At 36.3% G+C, this 23,812-nt stretch overlaps 1 protein-coding gene across 2 annotated transcripts in view; it reads left to right on the forward strand.

Annotated features, from left to right (window-relative positions):
- ST18 (ST18 C2H2C-type zinc finger transcription factor) overlaps window positions 1–23,812 on the forward strand; it is a 173,686-nt gene that overhangs the window by 72,742 nt on the left and 77,132 nt on the right. The window contains exons 1-2 of one of the 2 annotated variants that reach the window (XM_064507551.1): window positions 1,925–1,987; window positions 22,623–22,729. Coding sequence is in view for 1 of the 2 variants with exons in the window: in XM_026097762.2 (XP_025953547.2) it covers window positions 22,623–22,729 (107 nt within the window). In the remaining variant the exon portion in view is untranslated. Of the gene's footprint in view, window positions 1–1,924; window positions 1,988–22,622; window positions 22,730–23,812 lie in introns of those variants that run through there. The other variant, XM_026097762.2, reaches the window with a different exon arrangement.

Below are 23,812 nucleotides of genomic sequence, written 5' to 3' on the forward strand. Positions count from 1 at the left end.
ATGGAAAGTCTCTCTGAAGCAATATTAGTGTGCTTTTATTAATATTTGCAACTTCTTTCTTATTAAGTGAGTTTATTAATACAAATTATCAGTGTAATCAGTAAATAAATATATTTACAGTTAAATCACCGTAATAACCCAAAACCAGAATAACAAATACAAAGAGATTATTTCTTTCCTGTAGTTTTCTGAGTTACAAACTTTGTCTTTCTTTTCCTTCTGTCCCCAGCCATTATTTTTTTCACAATACGTATTGAAAACTTGTACAGGAGTAATGTGGAAAAAAGAAGTTAAGGACTGAAGAAGGTGAATATTGAAATATCTAGAGTTTTAAAGGCAAAATTAATTGGACAGATGCAGCAATAATAATTTGTTGTTTAAGTTCTATATATAATGTTATACAAAGTGTTATAACCTCCAGACACAGGCGTTTGCCTCTGTGTCTTTTAATCTAATCCACAAGCAGGGAGTGTAAAGTTATCTAAGGTCTTTGAACCTTGAGATAGTCAAGTCGGCTGTGACAAGGCGCTTGTTCACCTTATACTAGGCACACAGGTGAACATGCTCCTCATTACTTGCTGATGGATAAACAGGGCTGATGAACCTGTTATCCTGAAGCCAGTTAACTATCTGCCAATGCCTATTTTCAGTGTTTCTGCTTGAGATGGCGATTTCATGAATGATATTTGGCTTTTCCTGTTTTCTCTGTAGCCCATAGCTCACTGTGGTGGGTTTGTTGGATTTACTATAAAGGTTCTGTTCGCACCCTGTGGGTTGGGTTAAGAATTAGGATTTATGCATTTACTTCTACTGTTGCATTGTTTATACAGCTTTGGTTTAGTTTTGATCCCTTTTTTTTTGCCTTTGAGGCTCTTCCACAGTGTCAGCTGCTGACTGATAGTAGGAGAACGGCCTCGTGGTGTGAATGAAAGGGACCTAGCGGTTGGTAAACAGAGATAAGGAATAAATAGAGCACAGGCAAAAGGAGATAGTTCTGTGGGAGCCCAGATTGCCGCCAGTCTGTTCAAGTGAGATGCAGTGCCTGTCCTTTTCCCAGATTAAATTAGTGTGCGAAATCTCCAGTGACCTCCTCTCCTTCTCCCCATACTCTTTAGCCAAGCTGAACAGCCTCTGCTGTAAAGTATTCATTTTATCCAGGGACAAGTTGGACAATAGAACTCTCCCTGTTACTTATGGACAGCTGTTGTCATTCATAGGGCTTTTCAGCATTGCATTTTTCATAAGAGTTAAAAGGGATTTTACCTTGTAACTGACGAGAGGTTAGAAATGCAAAGATGCCAGCCCTGAGGTTGCCATACCAAAGAAGTTAATAAATAAATAGCATCCCCCACACACATATCCCCTCCCCAACATGTGAAAGGCTGTGTATTTTGTTAGTGCTGCTGCTCTTATTTAAAGGGGTTTAATTGTGATAACACGATTACACTGAGGCACGAGCTGCATGGAGAAATGAACAAGCAGAGACACAGCGATATGCAGGGCCCCCAAGGTTCCCTAAATTAAAGGTGACCAGTGCAAACCCTGCTGCCTGCCCCTCTCCCTTCTTTGCCCTTGCTTTTGCCTGTATCTCCTATCACTTTATTACCTGCAAATAACTCCCAAGAAAAGTAAGTCCTCATGAGATACCTCTGTGGTCCCGTATTTTTTTTAGTGATTTACTGCAAATATATTCAGCATTTTGACTGATTAAATAGACCTTCGGCAACCTTGAGGGTCACTGTGTAGAGTATGTACATAGAAAATGCATCAGCCCATTGTACCCTGGCAGCTAATGAGATTGGTCGTTAAGTAAATGACACAAAGCCTACAAAAAAAGCTTAGCAGCTCACTAGAGTATCACAGAGTGTCCCTGCACACCACACAACGACACAAACAGTGGACTAACCTAGCCCACCCCTGCTTTATTCTACATCACTGCTTCCCTGATGTCAGCGTGAGAGGCAGAACAAAGGCTAAAAGGCACACGGTAAGTCAGTCTGACAATTATGCCCTAGGGAGAAAGTAGAGCAAATCTTAGCCTAACCATGGGGTTGAAAGTCCGTTTCTAGACAAGTAGGTCATAATGAAGGGATTGTTTTCCCTGTCACTTCATGAAGGGGAGAAAAATGTCTCTGGAATCAAGGTTGGGTTTGTTTCTCGTTGTTTGTTTCCTTTTCTCTCTGTTTTATTTGCCAGCTTACAAAAGTTTCTGGAATTCCAAAAGTAACGTGAAACAGGATGTTTTGTGAACTGGATATTGTAATTATAGTGTAATGAAATAAATATTCTGTGTAGGAACTGACACACAATAAGCACCACCTCAAACGTACATTAGCATCTGATGAACTTTACAGACAGAAAGTTTCTTTTTACTTCTCTGTAAAAATCTGCTGAAAATCTGTTATATGTGTGAGTACACAGTTCAGTCCACTAGCCTGCTGCTTACACCCCTGAATAAATGGTGCAGTTTTTAGAACTATGCAGACATAAATGAATTTGTTACTATCATTTTTGGGAGGTTTTTTTTTCCACAGAATTTTATGTGATGTCTCTCTCAGTGTTGTCTTTTACATGAGCTGAATTAAAGAGTTGAAGATCTGTTGTTAAGCAGTTATACAGTCATTATCCATTTTCTTTACACAGCAGCAAAATATTCAGTTGATATCTTGTAATAGCAGTTGCCTGTCTGTGTATTCAATGATAAAATCTGTTCTCTCAGTGTTTGAGTTTAATATCTCAGGACCCTTTATTTTGCTGAAAAATGGCAACAGGAAGTTACCAGAAAGTCTTGTTTGCATTACTAAAATGTTTCTGTCTGCTTTGCACTTTGGAGGCTCAGGGGATGTTAGATTCAAAAGAACATGATATTATTACAAGATATCTATGGGAATTTTGTTTTTTTTTTTTCCTTAAAACACTGAAAAACATATAAAAAGGATATTTTAAGAATGCTTTCTCAAATATTGATAGTTAAAGAACTGGAGTTTAGATATCAGCCTGCACTATAGTTGGGTTTTGTTGCTTTTTGTTTTGGAAGAGTTACTTAATTTGGGAAAACACTTTGCAATGTATGTTTGTATAGACATGTCAGGATAACCTGTTTGTTTAATTAAAACTCTTCATAGGTCACAGAAGTCAGTTCACTATGATGTATCGCTTACCCAGGAACATCCTTTTTACCACATGGACAATAGAAATATCATCATGGCTTATAGAAACGAAGATAAAATGTGTCTTTTTAATGTATATGCTTGGGGATTCCTCGCAAAGGTGTGTGTATGCATATAGATGAATCTACACATGCATATTTACATAACAGTGTACATATGCAAAAGAGTACGTTCACCTATACAGTACTACTAGTATATTGAGACATGCTATATATTAAGTAAGAGAGGATGTCTGCTTTTTACATCTCCCAGTATTTCCAACTTAGGAACTTTAACGAGGGAATAAGCAAATGCAAGTAAAATTTTGTATTCAGGTTTTTTTTGCATATATCTAAGTGTTTGCATTTCAGCAACATGTTTTCCTTATGTTACCTCTGGAAATAAGTAGGCATCAGAAAACAAGCTTGCTTTCTCAGCTGAGTCCTATAATTCATACCTAATTGTTAAATCAGCAGAGATTTAGTAAGCTACAGGGTTATGATACAGTTTTGCTTTGAACTTTGCTAATCGATACTAAGTTTTCAGTACATTTTAACAGATAAGATTTGAAGGTATTTTATGTTCAGTTACATCAGCACAGCTTTTAAAAATGTGCACATCCCTGTCACACAGTCATCATGCTTTTTACATACCTATGTGAATGAGAGTAAAGGGTATTTGATATTACAACATTCACCACATTACTGAACAAGTTCAGCAGCACTTTATCCTCTTAAAAGTAGAGAGTGATTTCACAGGGGTAATGCACATGTAGCAGTGCTGCAAAAGTAATAATAATACTATAATCAGACTATCAATCAGGTTGAACCACACTAAGTTTCATTTGTTTTTCATTGCTTCATTCATTTTTATCTTGTCTGTCATTTCTTTGGTATAACTAAGAGAAAAGCAAAAAAACCCTTGATTTATGATAATTAATGTTGTCATCTCATCTCCCATATAAACCATGTAACACACCAGATTTTTAGAAAATACTTTTAGATATAGACTTTTTGGACCTCACCTTCCAGCATCTGTACATATCTTTGTGTTCAGTTCTGGTGAACACCAGTTTCTGTTGTGCATATGAGTCTGAAAAGCCTTATGGCATTACACAATTGATTTGAATAAATCTAATTCAGTCCTTTGAATGATTATAGTTTTTCAAGCCAGAAGTACCAAAATATCTGATATTCCTGAAGAAGCAGTATTTCCAAGGTCAGTTACAGACTATCCTCTTGAAGGCCTGACTCTGTCCCTCCAAAATAAAATATGGTACATAACATGCAGATTAAACTTTATGTCCTAGTGCGTCCATATCTATTCAGAGCATTTAGACCAAAGTCTGTTATTTAGACTGATTGATTTTGGACGTGTACCTGGATAACTGAGACTGGATAATTTCTTGAACTTGTAGTTTATGTGGGCGTAGTTGTAGATTATTAAAAACTCCGTAAGCAGAATGAGTGCTTCCGAATTTTAATTATCTTGAATCATTTCAGACTAAAGATACTGTTTAATTAGTGATAAAAAAATTCTCCCCCTTAACCTTTTTTAGTACTTAAATAAAATCTCTTTGAAGCAGAATTGCTGTCATTTAAGTTCATGGAAGTCTTTTAATAATACTGGCAACTTTTACCCCTCTAAATGACAGTTTTCTAGTTCACAAAAGGTGGTAACTTATCAGTAAAAGTTGCCTTATGATGAAAACAGGGCCTGCCTTCTCAGGTAGATGAACAGTTACTGAAGCACTTGTACATATGTGAGTGATTCCACTGGGGTTGGATGGATGGCTCACTTCAGCAGAGTAAAGCAGGTGTGTAAGTGTTCTGAAGATGAGGTGTTTATTGATTTGTTTAATAGATTTGGGTAACATCTGCTAGGTCATTTTTCAGGTTTGGCTTCATACATAAGCTTTTCCCTCCATTAAGGAACTTTGTTTAAAAGAAGCTTATTTTCCCTTTAATTTAAAGACATTTGAATTCTGCTACGTCAGAAAAACAGTGGCTTAGAACTTTTCCAAATTATCATCTCATGTGAGGATCAGAGAGTCCAGTTTCCTCCTAACAGCATTTCTACAGGTGATAGTGAGCATCAGTATGTCAGTTCCTTAAATCTCAGGAGAAAATTTGACACCTTCATCCCCCCCCCACCCCCAACAGCCTTAGAGCACATGTATAGCAGCTGGATTGGTACAACAAAATAGTAATGGCTCCAAAGGCACCGTTATGGACTATCAGGTCAATAATCCTTATGCTAAGAAGGATTTACATGATACAGAGTAATGGCTCAGTCATTTCTCAAGTAAAAATCCACTTTTGAACAAGCATCAAAATACTATTTTACACTCTTGATATCAAAGATATTACGGTAGTAAAGAACAGCTTGTATTCTCCAAATAAAAGTTCACATTTAAATGTTTTAATAAAATAAATGTTAAAATACTATAGGTCTTATATAAACAGCTAAAATATCGCAAAAGGAGGTGTTTTTGAAAATGCACCTAGGATTGTTTTCAAATCTCTTCTTTCCTGTTATATCAGAAAATTATAGCATATTTCTGAACATGATGTCTTCAAATAGTATTTTTATGATGCGGTCTAGAAATAGATTGTGCTTGGGGGAACTTCTGTTTGTTTTGTTTTGTTTTGTTTAATTTTTCTACTGTGTGACTTTCTCCAACTTCATACAGAAGTTTGACACAATCTAACATACCCAGTCTAGATCTTATTACAAAAATAATTTTCAAGGTAAGAAAAACAGTGGTCAGAGAAATCTAAGATTGTGACTTTTGTATTAATTTATTTTCTTTCATATAATGCAGTTTCTTGGGGTGAAAAATATGTAATAAATTTCCCATATTTGGGGGAAAATATTTCTTCACTAACAGTGTAGTTACTCAACCTGGATAAATGAGAATGCAAGCAGTGGAAAGTCACAAGATCCTAAACTGAAAGAACTACCATGGCAATAGAAATGAAGAGATTGAGAACACATATTTCCATTGTATCTCTAACATTTTATAATATTAAACACGATTTTGAACTATGGATCTGATAGGAATCATCCTATATGTAAGCATTACAAAATATAATGATCAAAGTGCAACTGAACGTATAAATCACTGTAGATAACATTGATACTTGGTCAAAAGAAACAAATATATTTAAGGCTCAAGTGTATGGTCAAGCTACTTTATGGATAGCCCTTCCCATTTTTTTTGTGAGAAACAGCGCTGTCTACAAAAAGGGTTAAAGAAAATGCATTCTGTTGCATCTGCTTACTAAATCCCTTACTTTAGTAGAAATTCAAATTTTGTAAAGATTATTCGTTTTATTGATGCATATAATTATAATCACAAGCCATCTGCTGATTTGGCAGGCATGGTTAAAATTCTCTAACTCTCATAACCTTTCAAGTACAGTGCCCTTGGGACTCTATTTCACTTTTATATTTTGGAAAACATGTAGGGACAAACAAGAGAGGTCATCTGCCGAAAGTCAGACCTGTAAAACATTAGAAGAATAAAGATCATGATGACTGCTCTTGTTTTAATAGCAAAGAAAGTGTTTTCTGTTTTATTTCTGACTTCAGGAAGGATTATACTGGTTTCCATCATGCACTTTGGGAATTTGAGTTTTTTCTAGGGATTAAAGCTTTCTCCTAGCACTCCTGGGATCTGGGTTCCAAGTCTAAACTAAAAGAACAAATATTGTTCATTTTGGTTGTCACAGGTGATTTAAATATATTTGACCTTGGCCTTAATTTTCATTTTAAGCAAATCTCATTACAATTATATTTGAAATGTTTTAACAAACACTTTTCTTTTTTTTTTTTTTTTTTAGTTTTTGGAACTTGATCATATTGAGTGTCACAGAGTAGCATCTATCATGTATTTAGCTTTTTACCTGAAGCTCAGAAAGGTATTTTAATTTTGAAGGCTACAGTCAATAAGGTATAAAATGAGTAGCTAATATTCTTCGCTATAGTTGTTTAAAATGCATGCCTATATGTATATTAGCCTACCATGGGCAGGTGGTAAGGCACAGTTACAAATGTTTGTTTTTATTTTGGCGACAAGAAGTCTAGCTTTCCATTTTCTTGTGTCCTTCATCATGTTTAGCCAAGCTATTTCAAACCTGAATTTTCTTTCTTTTTTTTTTTTTTTTTTTTTTTTTGTGCTGTTACATATTATGTCCCCTGCTACTTCTAGCATAAAACGTCCACAAGAGAAAAAAAATTAGCTATGAAATGCTCTCTCTGTATGGGAAAAAATGATTGGATTTCACCAAGTTGTAGGATATTGTCAATGTTCTGGGCTAGAAAAACGGGTGTTTTAGAGAGAAAATACATGAAGCTGAGAAAACTTGGTGCAGAATGGGATAATCCAGTGATTTCTCAATATTAGCACAAGGCAAAGACAATCATCTCTCAACAGAAGTGTCTTGTGTAATGCTGTGTTGACATGTATCTCATAGGAACAAAAGATGCAACTCCCACTTCTGTTTAATTAGTATATCTAAAGGCCTGTATACAGCATGCATGCTGCTTTACTCCTTTTCGGGGTTTGATTCTCACCCCACACCCTCATTATGATGAGCAGGAGGGAAATGCACATGTTTGAAAGTGTCTTCACAGCTGAAACTAGGGAAACAGGCCGAGAGTAGCTCTGGTTTATTTCACAACCAATTAAGTATGACATCTGTTGAAACTCAGGAAATAAGTCTCCCTTCCCCCTGTTCATATACTTACTTAAGCTGCCAGTCTTTTGTTTGGATATGATGCATTTTACTTACAAGACTTTGTTTCTTCAGAGTAAATACACAAAATAAATAAAACAAGATATAAAGGCTGTTTTTTTTAAACTTGGTTTCACTAAGCACATGTAAAAAATCCCTGCCTGGCACACACAGATTGAGCAAATGATTGTGTTAATAATTCTTTGCCTAAACGCTCACCTTACTTGCTGAAAAAGGGTATGTTTGTGGCAGGCAATGCAGGCACAATAACATTTTCATTTTTGAAAATCTGTCTCTTGCCGTTGACCCTCAAAGGGCACTAAGAGTTGGCAGAAGGAATTTGGATTTTAATTTCTTTAATTTTATGGTTGAAAACTTGTCACTGAGAGGAAGACCCCAAACAGAACAAGGCATGTGGCATTATGGAAAATTAAAAAAAAATAAATGCAGAGCTACTGTTATTGATGCCATCAGGATCCCCAAGTATACAACAGTACGTAATAATCCAAGTGAAAAACTCAGCTGAGCTTAAGTAGCAAACCTATTGAGAAAACCCTATAAGAAAACTATCATATTCAGTATCAGATAATAGTAATTCAAGCTGAGAGGCACTTCCCATTTATCAGACACCAATCCACAAGAAGCATTTACTTGTCTGCAAAACTTTTATTCCTTCATAAAATATTGTCAATCCAAATACTAAAAAGATGTTATTTCAGTCCGTACTAACTCAGAGAGTTCAGTTTATCTCTGCTGTTCTTAAAACTTGATTGTACTCATTCTTTTATATCTAGGTAAAGAAATATTTTCCATGTCATCCCAAGCTCATTCTTTCTCTCCCTCTTGACACTGGATCCTCCCGTCATTCTGAAGCCACACTCCTGTCAAAGCCATGGCTATCTCTTCTTCTTTCTTTATTTTACACCATCCACTCTTCTTTTTATTTGTTCATCAGCTTTGTTTTGTTTGCCAGTTCTTCCTTTCCTACAAAGATTGGCACTACCTTCATTCCTGGATAATGGTTTCCATACTTTATTTCTCTTGGTTTTTTTTTACCCCTATTTTAAGTACAGCTTGGAGCCACATAGTGTACATGTTTTATAAGCTGTAAGATGTTGCTCAGTAATCACCACAGATTCCTTGGTTAGGAATCCTCTGATAAAATGTCAGTGTGCACAATGTAGGTGTCTAGACCTAAGCTCATCATCCAGACTCCCTTTAGAGTCAATGGAAAGAAAGAGACGTTTCCCAGATGCAATTCATCTTACCTGGAACTAGATGTATAAAAGAAGAGGAATCACACATCTACACAGCGGTAGAAATGCCTAGTGCTACCCAAAGCCCATGGGGAGCCAAGGGATACTAGCTCAGAAACAGATGTCTGTGTTTCAGATATGTAAAGTTAGGTAAATTCTGTTGTTTCTGTCCAGCCTACAAATGGACTTCATTTCTTCCTGTGTCTTGTCTCCACAGAAACTCATTCTATCTCAGAATTTCATAAAAGACTGGTATGAATAGTGTGGTATAACTTAGACCAAAAGTTTCCTCTTTTGGAAGGCATATACACAGCATAGATGAAATTTGGTATGTGCTTAGATATTAAGAAAGAGCAGAATAGTAAAGCTGAATATTGCTGTGCAGTTCTGAGAACAGAATTTTGCCCTGGAAATGATATTTATAAAAAAAAGAAGGAGCTAATTCCTTCTTCTTTTCTCAGGAGCCATTATTTTTTCCTTTCAAAAAAGATTTTCTTTTCTCATAGCTAATTCTTAAAAAATAATAAAAAATGAACAAGAAAGATTACAATATCCATGTTCATGTCAATATACAGTAGAGATGTCTACATTAAACCAGCTGGATTTTTTAAACACTAGTGATAGAAGCATTTCCAGACTCTTAGCTCTAGAGTTTCTTTCTCTCTTTGGTCACTACTAGCGCTCTGTAGGCATTTTTAGCAGAGCCTCTGTGATTTTTCTCTTTTCTCACGCTTTCAAGACTTTGTCAAACGTTAAGATAGTAGAAGGATAGACTAGGTTATGGTTTGGTGATGTTTCTTTGAGTGATCATAATGATTCAATATTTCTCATGTTATTATAAAAACTACAAGCAAAGTTTCATTTCAAAATTCTAGTTGCTGGCATACCCTACATATATTTGCATTTGCTTATGTATTTGAATAACGATACAACTTTTGTTTTTTAGAGGATTATGTAGCATACACATAACTTTAGGATATAGGTTTTTTTTTTTTTTTAACAAGTCTTTGTTCTTTGAAGTTCTAGGGACAAGTTCTCAAAGTTCTTCAGATTCAAGGAAAAATGCTTAAGTTGTATTCCTCATTGGTCAATTAAGAATTTGTTCAGGAATCAGAGTTAGATGGAGCTCCATCAAGGTGTGCTAACTAACTCTTACACGCTGGATGGTCACTGTGGATCCTTACAGGACCATGCAACACTGCCCTAAGCTATACCATGGCTGGCACAGATTGACCTTCAAAGCAGGGAGCCATAGCCAGGTCTCTCAACCTGGCTAACCTTTCACCTCCCATACTCTTTTCCTGAGTGGAGACAGCCACAGTAGTAAACTTTGCCCTAAGATTATGCTCAGTTTGATCTATTTTTAAATGAGTTTTATAAAGTGTTAATAGCTGTGTATTTCCAGTAACACTTCCACATGTGATCTTCAAAATCAATGAAAATCGTGCCCAAAATTTGGGGAATGCAAAGTACAATATAACACCAGCTAAATAAGTAGAGCCCATTAGACTAGCTTAATATTTATCTTGACAAGCTCAGGCTGCTCACATACACTTTTCTTAGAGTTTTTTCCCCACAGTCGATATTTTAGTGCTTGAGATTACAAAGTGTCTTTTTAAATATCCCTAACTCATTTTTAAAAACATCGGAGAATAATTAGCTTTAGCCTTGAACACTTTTGAGCCCAATATTATTTATAGCAACAACATCAGTAATGCTACTTACTATTATTTTTATTAATATTAATAATAATTGCAACTATTTTGTGATCACAACAAATAATACTGTAATATTGCAGAAAGGAAAGTTGCTTTCAGTCAGTGCCAACCTTCGAAAGGCAATTTCAGCATAGTGGAGTACCGTCCCTGCAGATCATACAGCATGCTTCTCTATTTATTTGTGGGATTTGCTATTATTTTTATTTGATATTTTTGTTAGCTGTGTGATATTCTCTGTCTTTTAAATTTAGAAATTGCATGGCTAATTTGCTGACACTTAAAAAAGTAACCAAGTCAAGTTTTTAACTGGGCAGACTATGGAAGATACCAGGATTTTTGACCTTGAATTCTTCAGAGAGACCATTTGGCATGCATTCTCCCTCCTGAATCTCCAAGAGGGGTCCCGAGAGTAGAGCTGTCATCAACCCAGTAGGCTCTTTAGAGAAGCTGTCTTATAGTGTCTCAGCTGCTTCAGCAAACAGCAAGACTACTACTTCTGGTAGAGAGCTAGTACACCCTAATACTGATGCAGCTGAAGTTAAACAGATTGTACCTTAGGAACTCATGAAACTTAGTCCATGGGCTTAGGTTTTTCTATCAGCCAAATGCAAAGGACTGGTTCCCAGTTTTCCTGCCTATGGATCAAGAAGGCAGAATGTTCTTCTTGAGAATTCAGGAAAAGACAAGCCAGCAACACGTGAAGACCTTTAAGTAGAAGGAGAAAGTCTATCCAATGCTATCCCTGAGAAGATCTTTGAACAGTAGAGGGGAGTGAGATGCAGTGTGCTGGACGAAGAAAGTTTCTTGAGCAGAGGGAGGATCTAAAACAAAGTACCTGGCCCAACTTGAATGATCAGCAGTTTCTGTGAATCATTAAGACCAGTTACCTCCAGGAAATTCCTTTTCACATAAAGTTCCAAAATTAAGCAAGAAAATTGCTTCTAATAGAGCAATAAATAACTATCTGCCTTTTAAAATATCATAGCTTATGTTTTCTCATTCCTCGAAGTGGCTGAGGTTGTAGGTGCAGCTTGCACAACTTGGGCCTGGGAGAAAGGGGTACTTCATTATGGTAATATTCAAAGAAAAGTATGCGATTCATTTCCCAGATGACCATTCAAGTGATCCCTTGGAATCCAGTAGTCTTTGTGTCTTGGTAATTTCAAAAGCAAGCTTACTGTATTTTGAGCTGCCAGCTCTGCAAAGTTAACTTGGAAAGTTTATCTTTCTTCCTCCATTGTCATACACAGAGGGTCATATTCTTCCCTTAAATTTGGCAATTACCTTTATATTATGTGACAGCAAGCAAGGAATTCAGCCTCAGATAATATCATCATGAGCAGTTCTGTTAAAAATATGACTGCAAGTAGTTGAGTTTGTTCTCATGTAATTTGTGCTGGGTGGTGGTGTTCCTTTGGTTTCCTGGCTAAAGTCTACAGATGTTTCCCTGAGAACATCTGCTCAGGTGAGGGCAATCTCCACCAATTAGCATAGATGCCTGTTTTGAAGACATTGCCAGATTAGAATCTGACCCTCAGCGATGTGAAAAGCAAACACTTTCTGACTTTTGACCAAGGCAGGGCTTGAGCCTTGGAAGCTCTGTTACTAAAGCCAACTTTAGCCATAGTCGTCTTAGCCTCTTATGAGAAAGCTAGAATCACTTAGTGAGTGACTGAGACTAACTGTAGGTGCTTGGTATTGCTTTGGAGAAGCCTGTGTCCTTACTCCTTTGGTAATAGAGCTAGAAGAGAGTCCTCTCCCTGTTGTTAAAATTAGTGTTTTTAAATATCTCCAAAGTTTTATACAGTCCGTAAAGAGGACATATAAAGGAGATATATGAGGATCTCAGTTGATCTTACACAGCTGTAAAGAATACATCCTGTTCATCCTAGCTGTAAAACGATGTGTTTTATTTGCTTGCTATTGAATTACCTTTTAGAATTATGTAAACTCATTAGCAAGAGGTTACTGAAAGCTTTAAATCATTGTCTCATTAGATTTTGCCATAATAATAATACAAAATCATTCCTTAAACCCATTGTTTTTTATACTATTATCTGTTCTACTAGTTAATACAATATTTTATAAAGAAGTTTTCCAGTCTGTAAACCAGCAAGTTATAAATAAACATTCTCACCCCAAAATCAGGTAAGACAAGCTGGATAGGTGTACAGGTCTGATCTTCCTTAAATAAACTCTTGTGCAATATTACAGAAATGAATTTTTATTAGTTCCCATGTCCTTTGATTTCTAGTCTTTTTGATTAATTCAGTAGCCTTGAGAACACAGTGTTGGCCTGGAAAATACACTTGTTACCATGAAAAGAGACATGGAAATGGAATGACTTTTACGTATTTTTTTTTAAACTGCTTTGCAAATTCTTTGCACAACAAACCTCACCAATATGTAAACAGGGCTCTAGCTACTGTGTTTGTCCACAGCTAGAGCTACAGATGAACACAGTGTAGTTGTGTGATGACAGGAACAGCTGACTCATTAGTAGAGAGCAGTGAAAGGTAATTAACCCTGGGAAAAGTACAGCTGCCATGCGAGCTGTTCCTTTCTGTAGAATCTGATTAGAAATTAGTGTTAAACCACTGATTCTTTTAAAAAAAAATGTCATTTATAATTCACTTTCTCTCTCAGGTGTGGCCCCTAAAAGGGGCTTAAAATAGAACTAGTGTACAAAAGGTCTTCCGTCTAAAACAGCCTTTTCTGAGAGAAGTACACACCTGTTTGGCTGCTTCTGGAGTTTTCTTAATCATGAATATTGTCCCAGCTTTGAATGTTTTGAGGACACCTTCCAAGTCTACGGGCAACACAGAGAACGCATTGTCAAAACGATTTAAGGTAGAACATTGTTGTTTGCCATTGTGGTGCTCATAGTGAGGTTGATTATTTAAGAGTCGCAGCTACTACTTCTTGCATCGGGACATAGTTCTGATGCAAAGTGATGTAGTTTTCTTAAGAAGAAAACAAAAATGTGTCTCCTGAGGTAGGAGAATAAGAAAGAGGGATTATGCCCTGAACACGAAAGCTGGTCCCCCCGCCCTCCTTTTTCTGCACATACCTTGTGCATGCCAGCAGAAGAGACAGTACCCATGATTTATTGTGACATCCAAACAACAAGCCAGTCTATTACTACATATTCAGACACCTGATACAGTCCTACTTATCAAGAATGACATAACTGTCAACTAAAATAGCAGTAGTTCATTAATGTGCTATTGACATTTCTAAATACTGTTTTTTACTTACTGTTATAATATCCAAAAGAGTTTTTAATCATCTTACTTTGTAAGATCTTCTAGCCAGGACTGTATCTTTGTATACCTTGTGATTAATACTGAGTGTGTGAGAGTACTTCCACATGTAAATAACATGTGTTATTGAGGTCCGTGAGAGTTTTCTGGTGGTTTTTAATGGAGCCAAGCTTGCATTGGGAAGTCTGAAAGAAAACTGTGTTTAAAGTGATAAAGTATATAATACATCTTTTCATAGGAAGATTTTATCTTATTGTTCAAGTCATGTTCTCTGGAAAACACACACAAATTTGCAACAGTAGGATGAATATTGGATTACTATTATTTAACTAATATAATATAATATTACACAGATATGTTTCTGTGGTATCATTTTTAACTGAGGATTGTTAGTGATACAGTGGGCCATTTTCTTACTGTACATCTAATATGCTCACATTGAAAGTAACTTCTCTTTCAGTTGCTTTTAAATGAAATGTAGTGTTTGCTCCTTAGGTACAATATTTGAACTCAGGGTAACCACAAAAATATGTTTACTGTATTGACTGATAACGTTTTCAGCATTGAGAGCAAACCCATTCAAACCAAAACGGCTAAAGATATTTTCTAGAAGAGAGTTTTTCTTTTAAGAAAACAGGTAAAAAAAGATTTTTAAGGCAAAGACCCGAGCATACCAACAGTGTACTTGCCTCCTCTTTGCCTAATATGTTAAGAGAAAAGAGACGAGAAACCTTTTAATTTTTTTTTGCCATTCATCATATATTCCTTAGTATTTATTCTCAGAATTGTCCTTTTATGTTTGTTTGTTTTTAGTAAAAATGCTTGATGAGAAAGAGGAAACATTTTTTTTCTTGGAAATCCCAAATAATAGCATACTCTTCAAGTATCAGATTGAGTTTCAGAGGAAGTGAAAACATGAGCTTGCTATTAACTTGATGAACGCATCAGGATGAAAACAATATTCAGTACCTTAAAGCATGGTTAGAAATGCACAAAAGCCCTTCACAGCACTCTACATCATTCTCCTCATTTAGCTGAAAGGTTAAGAGACTTGCTGAAGGTCACAGAATAGATCAGTGGCAGAGGCAAGAATGGAGAGTTCCCCAATCCTATTTCTTTTCATTATTCACTCAGTCATGGCTCAGTCTTGGTGCCTCCTGTTTATGTCCATGACAAAGACCAATGCCATATTATGAAATAATCTTTACCCCTCTCCAAAATCATAAAGGGCCCCCAAAGAGAGTTTAATCCACCATCCCTGAAACCATTTGCCTCTTGACATAACTGAGCAGGCTGAACACCTTTTTCCCTGCACTACACTCATGATGCAAACTTTTGCTGAGCTAAACATTTTCAGATAGGAAGTCTCTGTCAGTGACCATGTTACATCTACACTTTGGTATCTGGCAAATATTAGGGAACATTTTTGCATAAGCTTTGTTGCTTTGATTTTCAAGGTGATATTTTTCTTTTCAGCGTGTTTTTTTCCTATGCTGCTGGACATGCTCCCAGGATCTTCAGGGCAGTGCAGTAGTGCAAGCAAGTTCCATTATCTTTAGCAGTTAGGGTCATTACAAGTCTTTTAGATGGTGGCAGACTGTACTTCACATAGCACTCTTGAAGTTAATGAACATATGTGATTTGCATGTCGAGGGAAGGCACACTTCTTCCCTTTGTGTGACTTTCCCCTTCTTGGGACATGTCTGTCATGCTTAATGAAGACAGCTTGTTATTCAGAAAGGCAAGGATGAATGCATATGAAAGCAGAACGGTAGTTGTATTTCTTTTTATAAAAATAGTTTGTATTTCTAGATTCACTGTTCCATTTGACTCCATGTCGGAGAATGTTCAATGAGCTAATTAACCATGGGGTTATCTTGTGTGTGTGTGTGTGTGTGTTTGATTTTTTTGTTTGTTTGTTTTTGTCCAGCATAAGAATTAATATGTCCCAATTCTAGCTGCTAAATTGATCTCATAAAAATTGGTTAGAACGGGCAGAAACCACAGGAAAAGAATTTAGTAACCTGGATTAAGCCAAGGAGTAAGTGAGAGGTGACCACTTGGACTGAACCTAATCAGCTCCAGCACTTTTGTAGAAGTTCAGTGCAGCGTAATAGCACCCCCATAAAATTGCCCTTTAAACTCACTGATTGCTAGTTAACTTGCTGGAAACCACATATGGTACAAGGACTGTAACAGGAGTCCCTAAGCGCAGGATTGTAGCAATACCACATCATCCTCCTGCTATTGAAGAAGGCTGTAACAGAGTAATTAAAACACTGCAAGATTTGGCAGCTTTTAGTTATACTGATCTGTGTGCTCCAGTGTCTCACTCTGGTCTCAATCCTGCAACTACTAAGCACTCTTTCGATGAGCCAACTGTGGTCAGCTTGTGTTGAAGTCAGTAGCAGTCCCCACACACAGCAGCTCGCAGCAGAGATGACTCTATGCAGGAAAAGTCATCCAGGCTGAAAAAGAGTAAACATGTTTTAAAATAAAACAAACCCTGTGTTCCAGAATCAATGACGCATGCTCTTTGAACTTTCTTTTAAAATTGCTCTGAAATCATAAGGTTGTTATGGTGTGGTTTTACTCAAAATAATGCATATCATTGTAACTCAAGCCTTGAAGTTAAGTGGCTACTTTAATGAAACATAGTTACCATAGTTACCGCAGGAGAACAGAGAATAAGTTTTAGTTCTTTTGAAGCTGTGAATTAGTTTAAAAAGAGGAAAAGGAATAAACAAGCATGCAGAAGTTTATTATTCAGTGTTTCATGCCTGATCAACTCTAAAAAAGAATAACTCTCCCTAGACTAGGACATTAACATTTTCCAGCTGAAATCTATAATTGCCCATCAACAAACACAAAATCACATTTCAGCCCTTCAGTATCTCTCTTTCCATGTTTTTTCCTGAGTCAGAGGAGAAACAGATTTTTCCAAAATTCTGCTTTCAGAATTTTGTTAGTAAATGACATTTTACAGTATCTAATGTGCTAAATATGCTAAAAAAATAGCATCCTAAAGACAGTAATACTTTGCTAAGCACAACAACTCATGAAATCTATGGTCTAACTTTATTATTCATTATAAACACTATCTTTTTAAAGCCTGATGGGAGGGAAATCAGAATTTGTCTTAGGGAAGATGTCTTCTAGGACGAGCTCCATTGTTTTTTGGTTTAGCTTTGAGATGTGCTCTCTCCCTGAAGTGTTAATGGAGGTCACTGTTGTTGCTCTCCTTTACTGTGTCAAAGCACAGGAGTTCCTACATAGTTGACTATTGAGAAACAAAATGATATACTTTCCAGTATATCACCTTCAGCTTATGAGCCTCTAAAGCAGCAGTGATTAACAGGACTTTTACAAAGTTTCTGTGTAGTTACAAGGACAGCTTCAATCTTCTGTCATTTTTTTGCATTAGCTATGATTATGCTTTTACCACCAAAATGCATTTATTTTAAAGGTAACAATACAGACTCAGAGAATAGCTTATGTTTCATCTATATTTATCAGCACTCACTGTACATTTGTGTCTTCATTACCAGGAAATATTAAGGGACATTGTGCCATCTATTCCTGTTTACAGTTTATTATGCAGAGATAGGAAACACTTAGCATGTAAAATGAATGTAGAAATTATTCCTGGATAGAAACACGGACATTTCCCACTCGTTGGCTCTTTCTCCTCCATCACCGGATCAGAGTGTAATTGTCAGTAATCAGGCCTGCTTGCTGCTGATAAAACCACTCTGAATGCTAGCAGCCTTCTTTGTGTGATGACTCAATTATTCCAGAAGTGCCTCATCAAATCTGCCCCATCAGCTGGGCTAATAAATAAGGAGAAGAAACTGGCCCCCCAAAGCAAATTATAAATCCATTTGCATTAACCATTTCGCTGGTCCATGATCTAGGCAGAAATAAGCATGGCAGATTGTGTTAAGCTTATTTGAATATGTTTATAATGTTTACAGCATGCAACCCTTTTTTTTTCACAAGGTGTTGGAATTACCAGTCATGAATAGCATCTAAATGCAGTTATGTTAATTACAGCAAAGCCTCAGGCATCTTTGAGGGATAGTTTGTAGCTTAAATCAGGTGAAAGTTAAACCCTTCTGCTAGGCGAAATATGATCTTGCACATGGCACTGGATTTACTGCCATGTTTAAAAGAAAGAGTGAGGGCAAGGGATGTATTTTTGCAGGGACTGGAAGGACAAGGGCATGTGTTCTGAGGCTGTCTTGCACTGGTAAGATGACCTCTTGTTCATCCCAGTGTAGAAATAAGTAACATAAAATTAAGCCATGTCTAGGAAAGAAAATGCAATAGTCAAAGTAGCAATGATTATGTTCGATAGCACAGATGTATTGTGCACTTAATAAAACAAGTGCAAAGAGTAGTACTCTGCCCTGAGGAAATTCCTTTCTGAATCCCAAATTACAAACACTGATGCATCCACATAGTCCTCTTCATGTTACCAGGACTTCTCATGTGTACTCTGGTGAGCATGTTAAAGTGACATGTCAGAGGGCCCAGTGAAATTCATTTGTTTAGTCATGTGCTGAACATTTCACATGTGTTTTAGGACCTCACTGAGATGCCCTATAACTCTGTCCATACCTTAATGTTTAAAGTTATGTACTACCTTCAGCCTGTGCAGAACAAAGATCTGATTGCAGTCAAGAGCTCAGTATATCTGTTTGTTTGTAATGACATCTTTGGCTTTCACGTTTATTTTTTCAGATACTAAATAGTTTATTTTATTTTAAGAAAGAGAAACCATTGTCACTGTAAAAAAATGAAAAATATTCTGAGATCATAGTCGTTAGGACATTGGATTTTGTTGCCTTAGTTATTAATTCTGTTCTGAGTTAACAAATCTCAAACTGTTATGATAGTTCATTTTCATATTTGCAATTTATCAACTGGTAAATACAAGAAAATCAAATTCATGTGTTGGAAATGATATCCATTATGCTCAAAAACAAGTTGTTGGGGGTCTTTCTTTCACAAATGTAGTAGAACTTTGTGAACTGCAATTCTGACAGAGAAACAACCTCAGACTTCTGGTGAGATCATTTATAACTGTAGAATATGTTTTTTTCTCATTATTAAAGTTTTCAGAAACCAGCATTTTTATAAACAAAGGCCATGATCTAGTAATCTAACCTGAATAAGTGGGCTTTCACCCACAGACAATGGGTCAACAAGAATGCTTGCTTGAAGGGATTTGTCACACACATCTGATTTGAGGATCATGGCCCTAACGGTGATTCACATTGGCATCGTCAAATGACTCATGGATCTCAGTAGGCTGGGACTTCAGAGTCGGTACAAAATCATGTTGCACGGGAAATGGCTATAAACCAAAGAATGAATTGCAAAGGTTCCAGTTGACTTCACTGAACCATTACATTGACAAATCAAGCAACTCATTTATTCCATCTTTGGGGGTTTATAGAGTTTATCATTCTAGTTGAATTGGGATGCTGGTTGAAAAGGCTGGAGGTTTTGTCTGTGGGCAGGCAAGCTTCACCTTCTGGGTAAAAAAAGAAAAAAATCAGTTCAAACAAATAAGGAGTTTAAGTGTAGTCATCAGTTACCATCTATAAGTCACAGATTTTTGGCCTTCCCAATTCTTTGCTAAAATGGGTCAAGGAACTGATACAAGCCATGGATAGACTGGGCCAAAATTCTTCACATGAATGTATGTGTGTAGTTAAGGTGAATGATCCCATCAGGGAACCTTGTTTGACAAATAAATAAATTATTTCTATCTGATTGCTAGTAACAACAGTCTTGTCATCAAAATTGCCAAAAACCTACAGAGATGGTCTTTGTGGGCTCTTGGGGCTGAGATATTCATTCTCCAAGTTGGCATTGCAGCCTGAAGCCCTTTTATCTGTACTTCTTGCTCTGCCTCAGAATTGGAGGCAGAGCTGGTAGTTCATTTTATGATGGATAAAATATACTAAAACAAAGTGTTTCTCAATGAACTATTGTATTAGACCTTGATGTTCAGGTAAATCAGCATTAACTCTTCTCAATTCACTTGCTACCTGCAGTATGAGATCTCAGCGCTGTATTTGAAATCGAGTCTCTTTTTGGAGCGTGGCACGGATGACACACGGTTTATATTCCGTTAGGGGTGTGTCACATCCCATGACACAGCATAATCCTACACACCCTGTTCAAAACATGACAGATGCATGACACTGTATTACATTGTAATGAAAGATCATATCTTCAAATGTGGGTACTCACCCACGAGTCAGCTGTATGGCAGCCAGAACCTTGTTGTATGAAAAAAATGGAAAATAGCACATTTACACTCATTTATCAATACATGCTGTTGTAATTAAAACATAGGAGGGGGTCAGGTTTTGTGCTTTATGTAAGTCTTGCTTTTGTCCTACTATAACGCGCTCTGCTTTACAATGATAGCTGATGATCTGGCATACAAGACAGATGGGAGTAAAATAGCAAATGGCACTGTTGCATGTAGTTTTCCAGCACAATTTTAACCTCCCCCCACCCAGCCCAGACTTCTTTTCTTAAAAGGATGATTTTCAATGTATTTGCTTATTATGTAAAAGTAAATGCAAAAAGTTTTGTATTTTTTTCCTGTCCTTTGTGCACTTTTCTAAGTGGATCTCAGCTGTGCTGTCTTAACTCTCAGTCCCTTAGGATGAGAGAGGCAGCAGATGGGGTTAGGGCAGAGGGCTGATGCTTCTGACAGCAAACGGCCTGGTTGTTGAGTGGAAGCTGTGAGCGTCAGGAAGCTCCTTTTCCCCAGAGAACCAACTAACCACTGAAGAAAGTTGAAAATGAGCCCTTTGAGAAACGCTATTAAAAGTAGTAAAAAATTGCAATTGTGCAGATGATGTGCTGCTGTGTGGTTATTCGGATGCTAATGAGTTTGACATTAGGGAACTCAAAGGGTTTACAGCTACTCCCTTATGTGATTTAGTTCTTTATTGGCAATCTTTGAGAAAATAAATGAAAAATATATTGCTAATAAATACATAACATGATAGAATTTTAGACAAAAAGCTGCTAAGTTTTAGGCTTGAGAAAGAGCTTTTTTCACTATTGTGGCTATTCTCAGAGATCTTTTGTTTTAGAGTGTATTTGGAACAAAGAGGAAGAGGCAAGTAGGAAGCTTTAAAACTCCTCTTGGTTCTTTTCATGGATGTTGAAATAGAATAACGGGAAAAGAGGCCTTTGAGAGTAAACAGCATCCTTTTCCAGGAACATACTGGCTAGAAAACTGCTTAAAAAATGTTTTAGGTATTGAGCTGTTTTGTTCTGTTTTTTCTACCCTCTTTATCATGTTGCATATGTTGTCTGTTTTGCTACTTGATAAAAGCTTATTTATTTTAATTAAAAGTTATTGATGGGATGCAACTAGTATAACATTCTATCTGCTGGGACTTAGGCATAAATCAGTCACTAAATAAACTCTAGTTTCCCAGAGAAACTGTTTAAAATGAGTCTTTCCAGTAAGAAAAGTTAAAATTACAAATTTTACTGACAAAACTTTATCAGACATCATTAAATGAATAGATAATGTTAAACCTTGAAGTTCCAAGTGTTTCTGTGCAAACTTTTCCATTAACCTATAAATGGAATAGGTAGAATGAATACATATATTTTACTAAATATGCTGGATAGTGTTTGAAAAGTACCTCTGAAGTTGCAAGTGATAATAAAAGATTTATATTTTGATCACCAATAACAGGAGTAATGCTGATAGACTGCAGATAAAGAACTGATCACAGCCTGATTTTCCCAGGTTACAAGTGCTTAGAATTTTCTCTTAAAATTTCCGTGGGTGTGGGTGTTCATTATTTCTGAGTAAAAGGCCTTCAGTATTGTACACTCATGTATCAACTTCTGCAGCTCTTCTTCCTTCATTGTTATCATTTATTTAGTGGGAGTTTCCTCACAGAAAGGCATAAAAATTGAGAGCAGGGAAGTGCCAAGAATTTCCTCTGGTTTGCTTATGGTGAGAACACTGCCAGTCTGCCAGACTTTAAATACTGATTTTCAAAGTCAGAAAAAATAAAACTCAGGATTTCTCTGCTATGATTAAAATATTTTAGAATCATTTATAAAAGCTTCTCATTTCACATCATGTACCGAACCATGCTAGTTGATTGAAGGGGTACTGATGCAATAAAAACATTTGAGTCAGGACTTCTACGTGTATAGACTGTAGGTTTCTGTCTGCATAGGAAGAAAAACTTTTCTTAAAGTGGGTCAAATTCATAAACTACCAGAGAGGACATTTATAATATAAACAAAGCACTGTAAAAAATAAACATCTGCTTTTATTTCTGCCCTTTAAAAGCATCACTGATGCCTCTATACCACATTTTAGAAAAAACAGTGCAAGAAAACAATGTACCTGGATTCTTTGCCAATTTGGGGTAAGACTGTCCTGTTTCATCTACGTTTTATTTAGTATGGATGTTTTTTGGTTTTTTGCTTGCAGAGAATGAATTTCAAGATTATCTGTTAAATCAGGCAAGACTTCTTGGTCAGAGTGACGAATCTGGTCCTTTGGAATCTGCACATAATTTCACCTGGAAACACACAAAGGTGGGATATTTTATTTACATAAATTACTTTGAGTCAAAATGTATCTGTGTATTAATACTAGTATACTCTATGATTTCACTTGTAGTATTTCATCTACTATGGCTTTTTTTCTCATATAGCATTTGCTATATTAAAAACAGCAGACTACAAGAGTCAAGTGTAACAACTGGGAAAGATGTAAACCCTTATAAATACCCAGAAATTTTAGTTTTTTAGTTTCAGAACTACATTCTGTTAAGATAACATACTGACAAAGGCACAAATATCTTTGCATCTCTATGCCTCTATGGATGAGAATGTATTTCAAAATGTACCGCTTAAATTTAATCTGTGAGGGATGACTTGCTCGTAAATTTTTTGGTAACGCGTATTGATTTAAATTTTTTAGTATATGTCAGTAGGGTGGAATAAATGCTTTGCCTTATTTGTGAAAGACCTCAAGGCGTCAAAGCAGTTTGATTTTGAATATAATTGACACTTTTTTTTCTTCATTAAGAAAAAAATGACTTTTAGTACATAGTATTTTCATATTAAAGTAGCCTAGTGACAAGGCATTGAACGATGTCCAGAATAAAAATACAGGAAAAATACCTTCAAAAAGTAACATCACATTTCTACTTGTGTTGAGCTCCATTTCAGCAGGGTACAGTATAAATTTTTCTCTAAATTTATAAAGCTAGCAGTTGCCTGTTAATTTCATAAAGCTGTGACTCTGCCCTCTAATGCCTTGGTAAAGCAGACTAATAGAAATACTTGGCACACATTGGTTACCTAAGGGAATAATAGAACTATTTGCTGTAGTCGTTTGGCAAAAGGACATAAACATATGGCTTTGGTTTATATTCAGCACTGCCAGTTGTGCAAAGTTGCATGGATGAAGTATACAACAGCAGTGACAACTCAGAAATCAGAAGTGAGAATCAAAATAAATCATCCTCATTACAAAGCTATTCAAGCTTGTCTCTGATTTAAGGTTTATTTTGCTGCCACATATTTTCAAGTAGTGACTTCATTATAAAAACACCTACTTCTCAAAAATACATACACTATTCAACCACATTACAAAATACCAAATCCATGAAG

The sequence above is a fragment of the Dromaius novaehollandiae genome, chromosome 2 (assembly GCF_036370855.1).
Source record: "Dromaius novaehollandiae isolate bDroNov1 chromosome 2, bDroNov1.hap1, whole genome shotgun sequence".
NCBI classification, from domain to species: Eukaryota; Metazoa; Chordata; class Aves; order Casuariiformes; family Dromaiidae; genus Dromaius; species Dromaius novaehollandiae.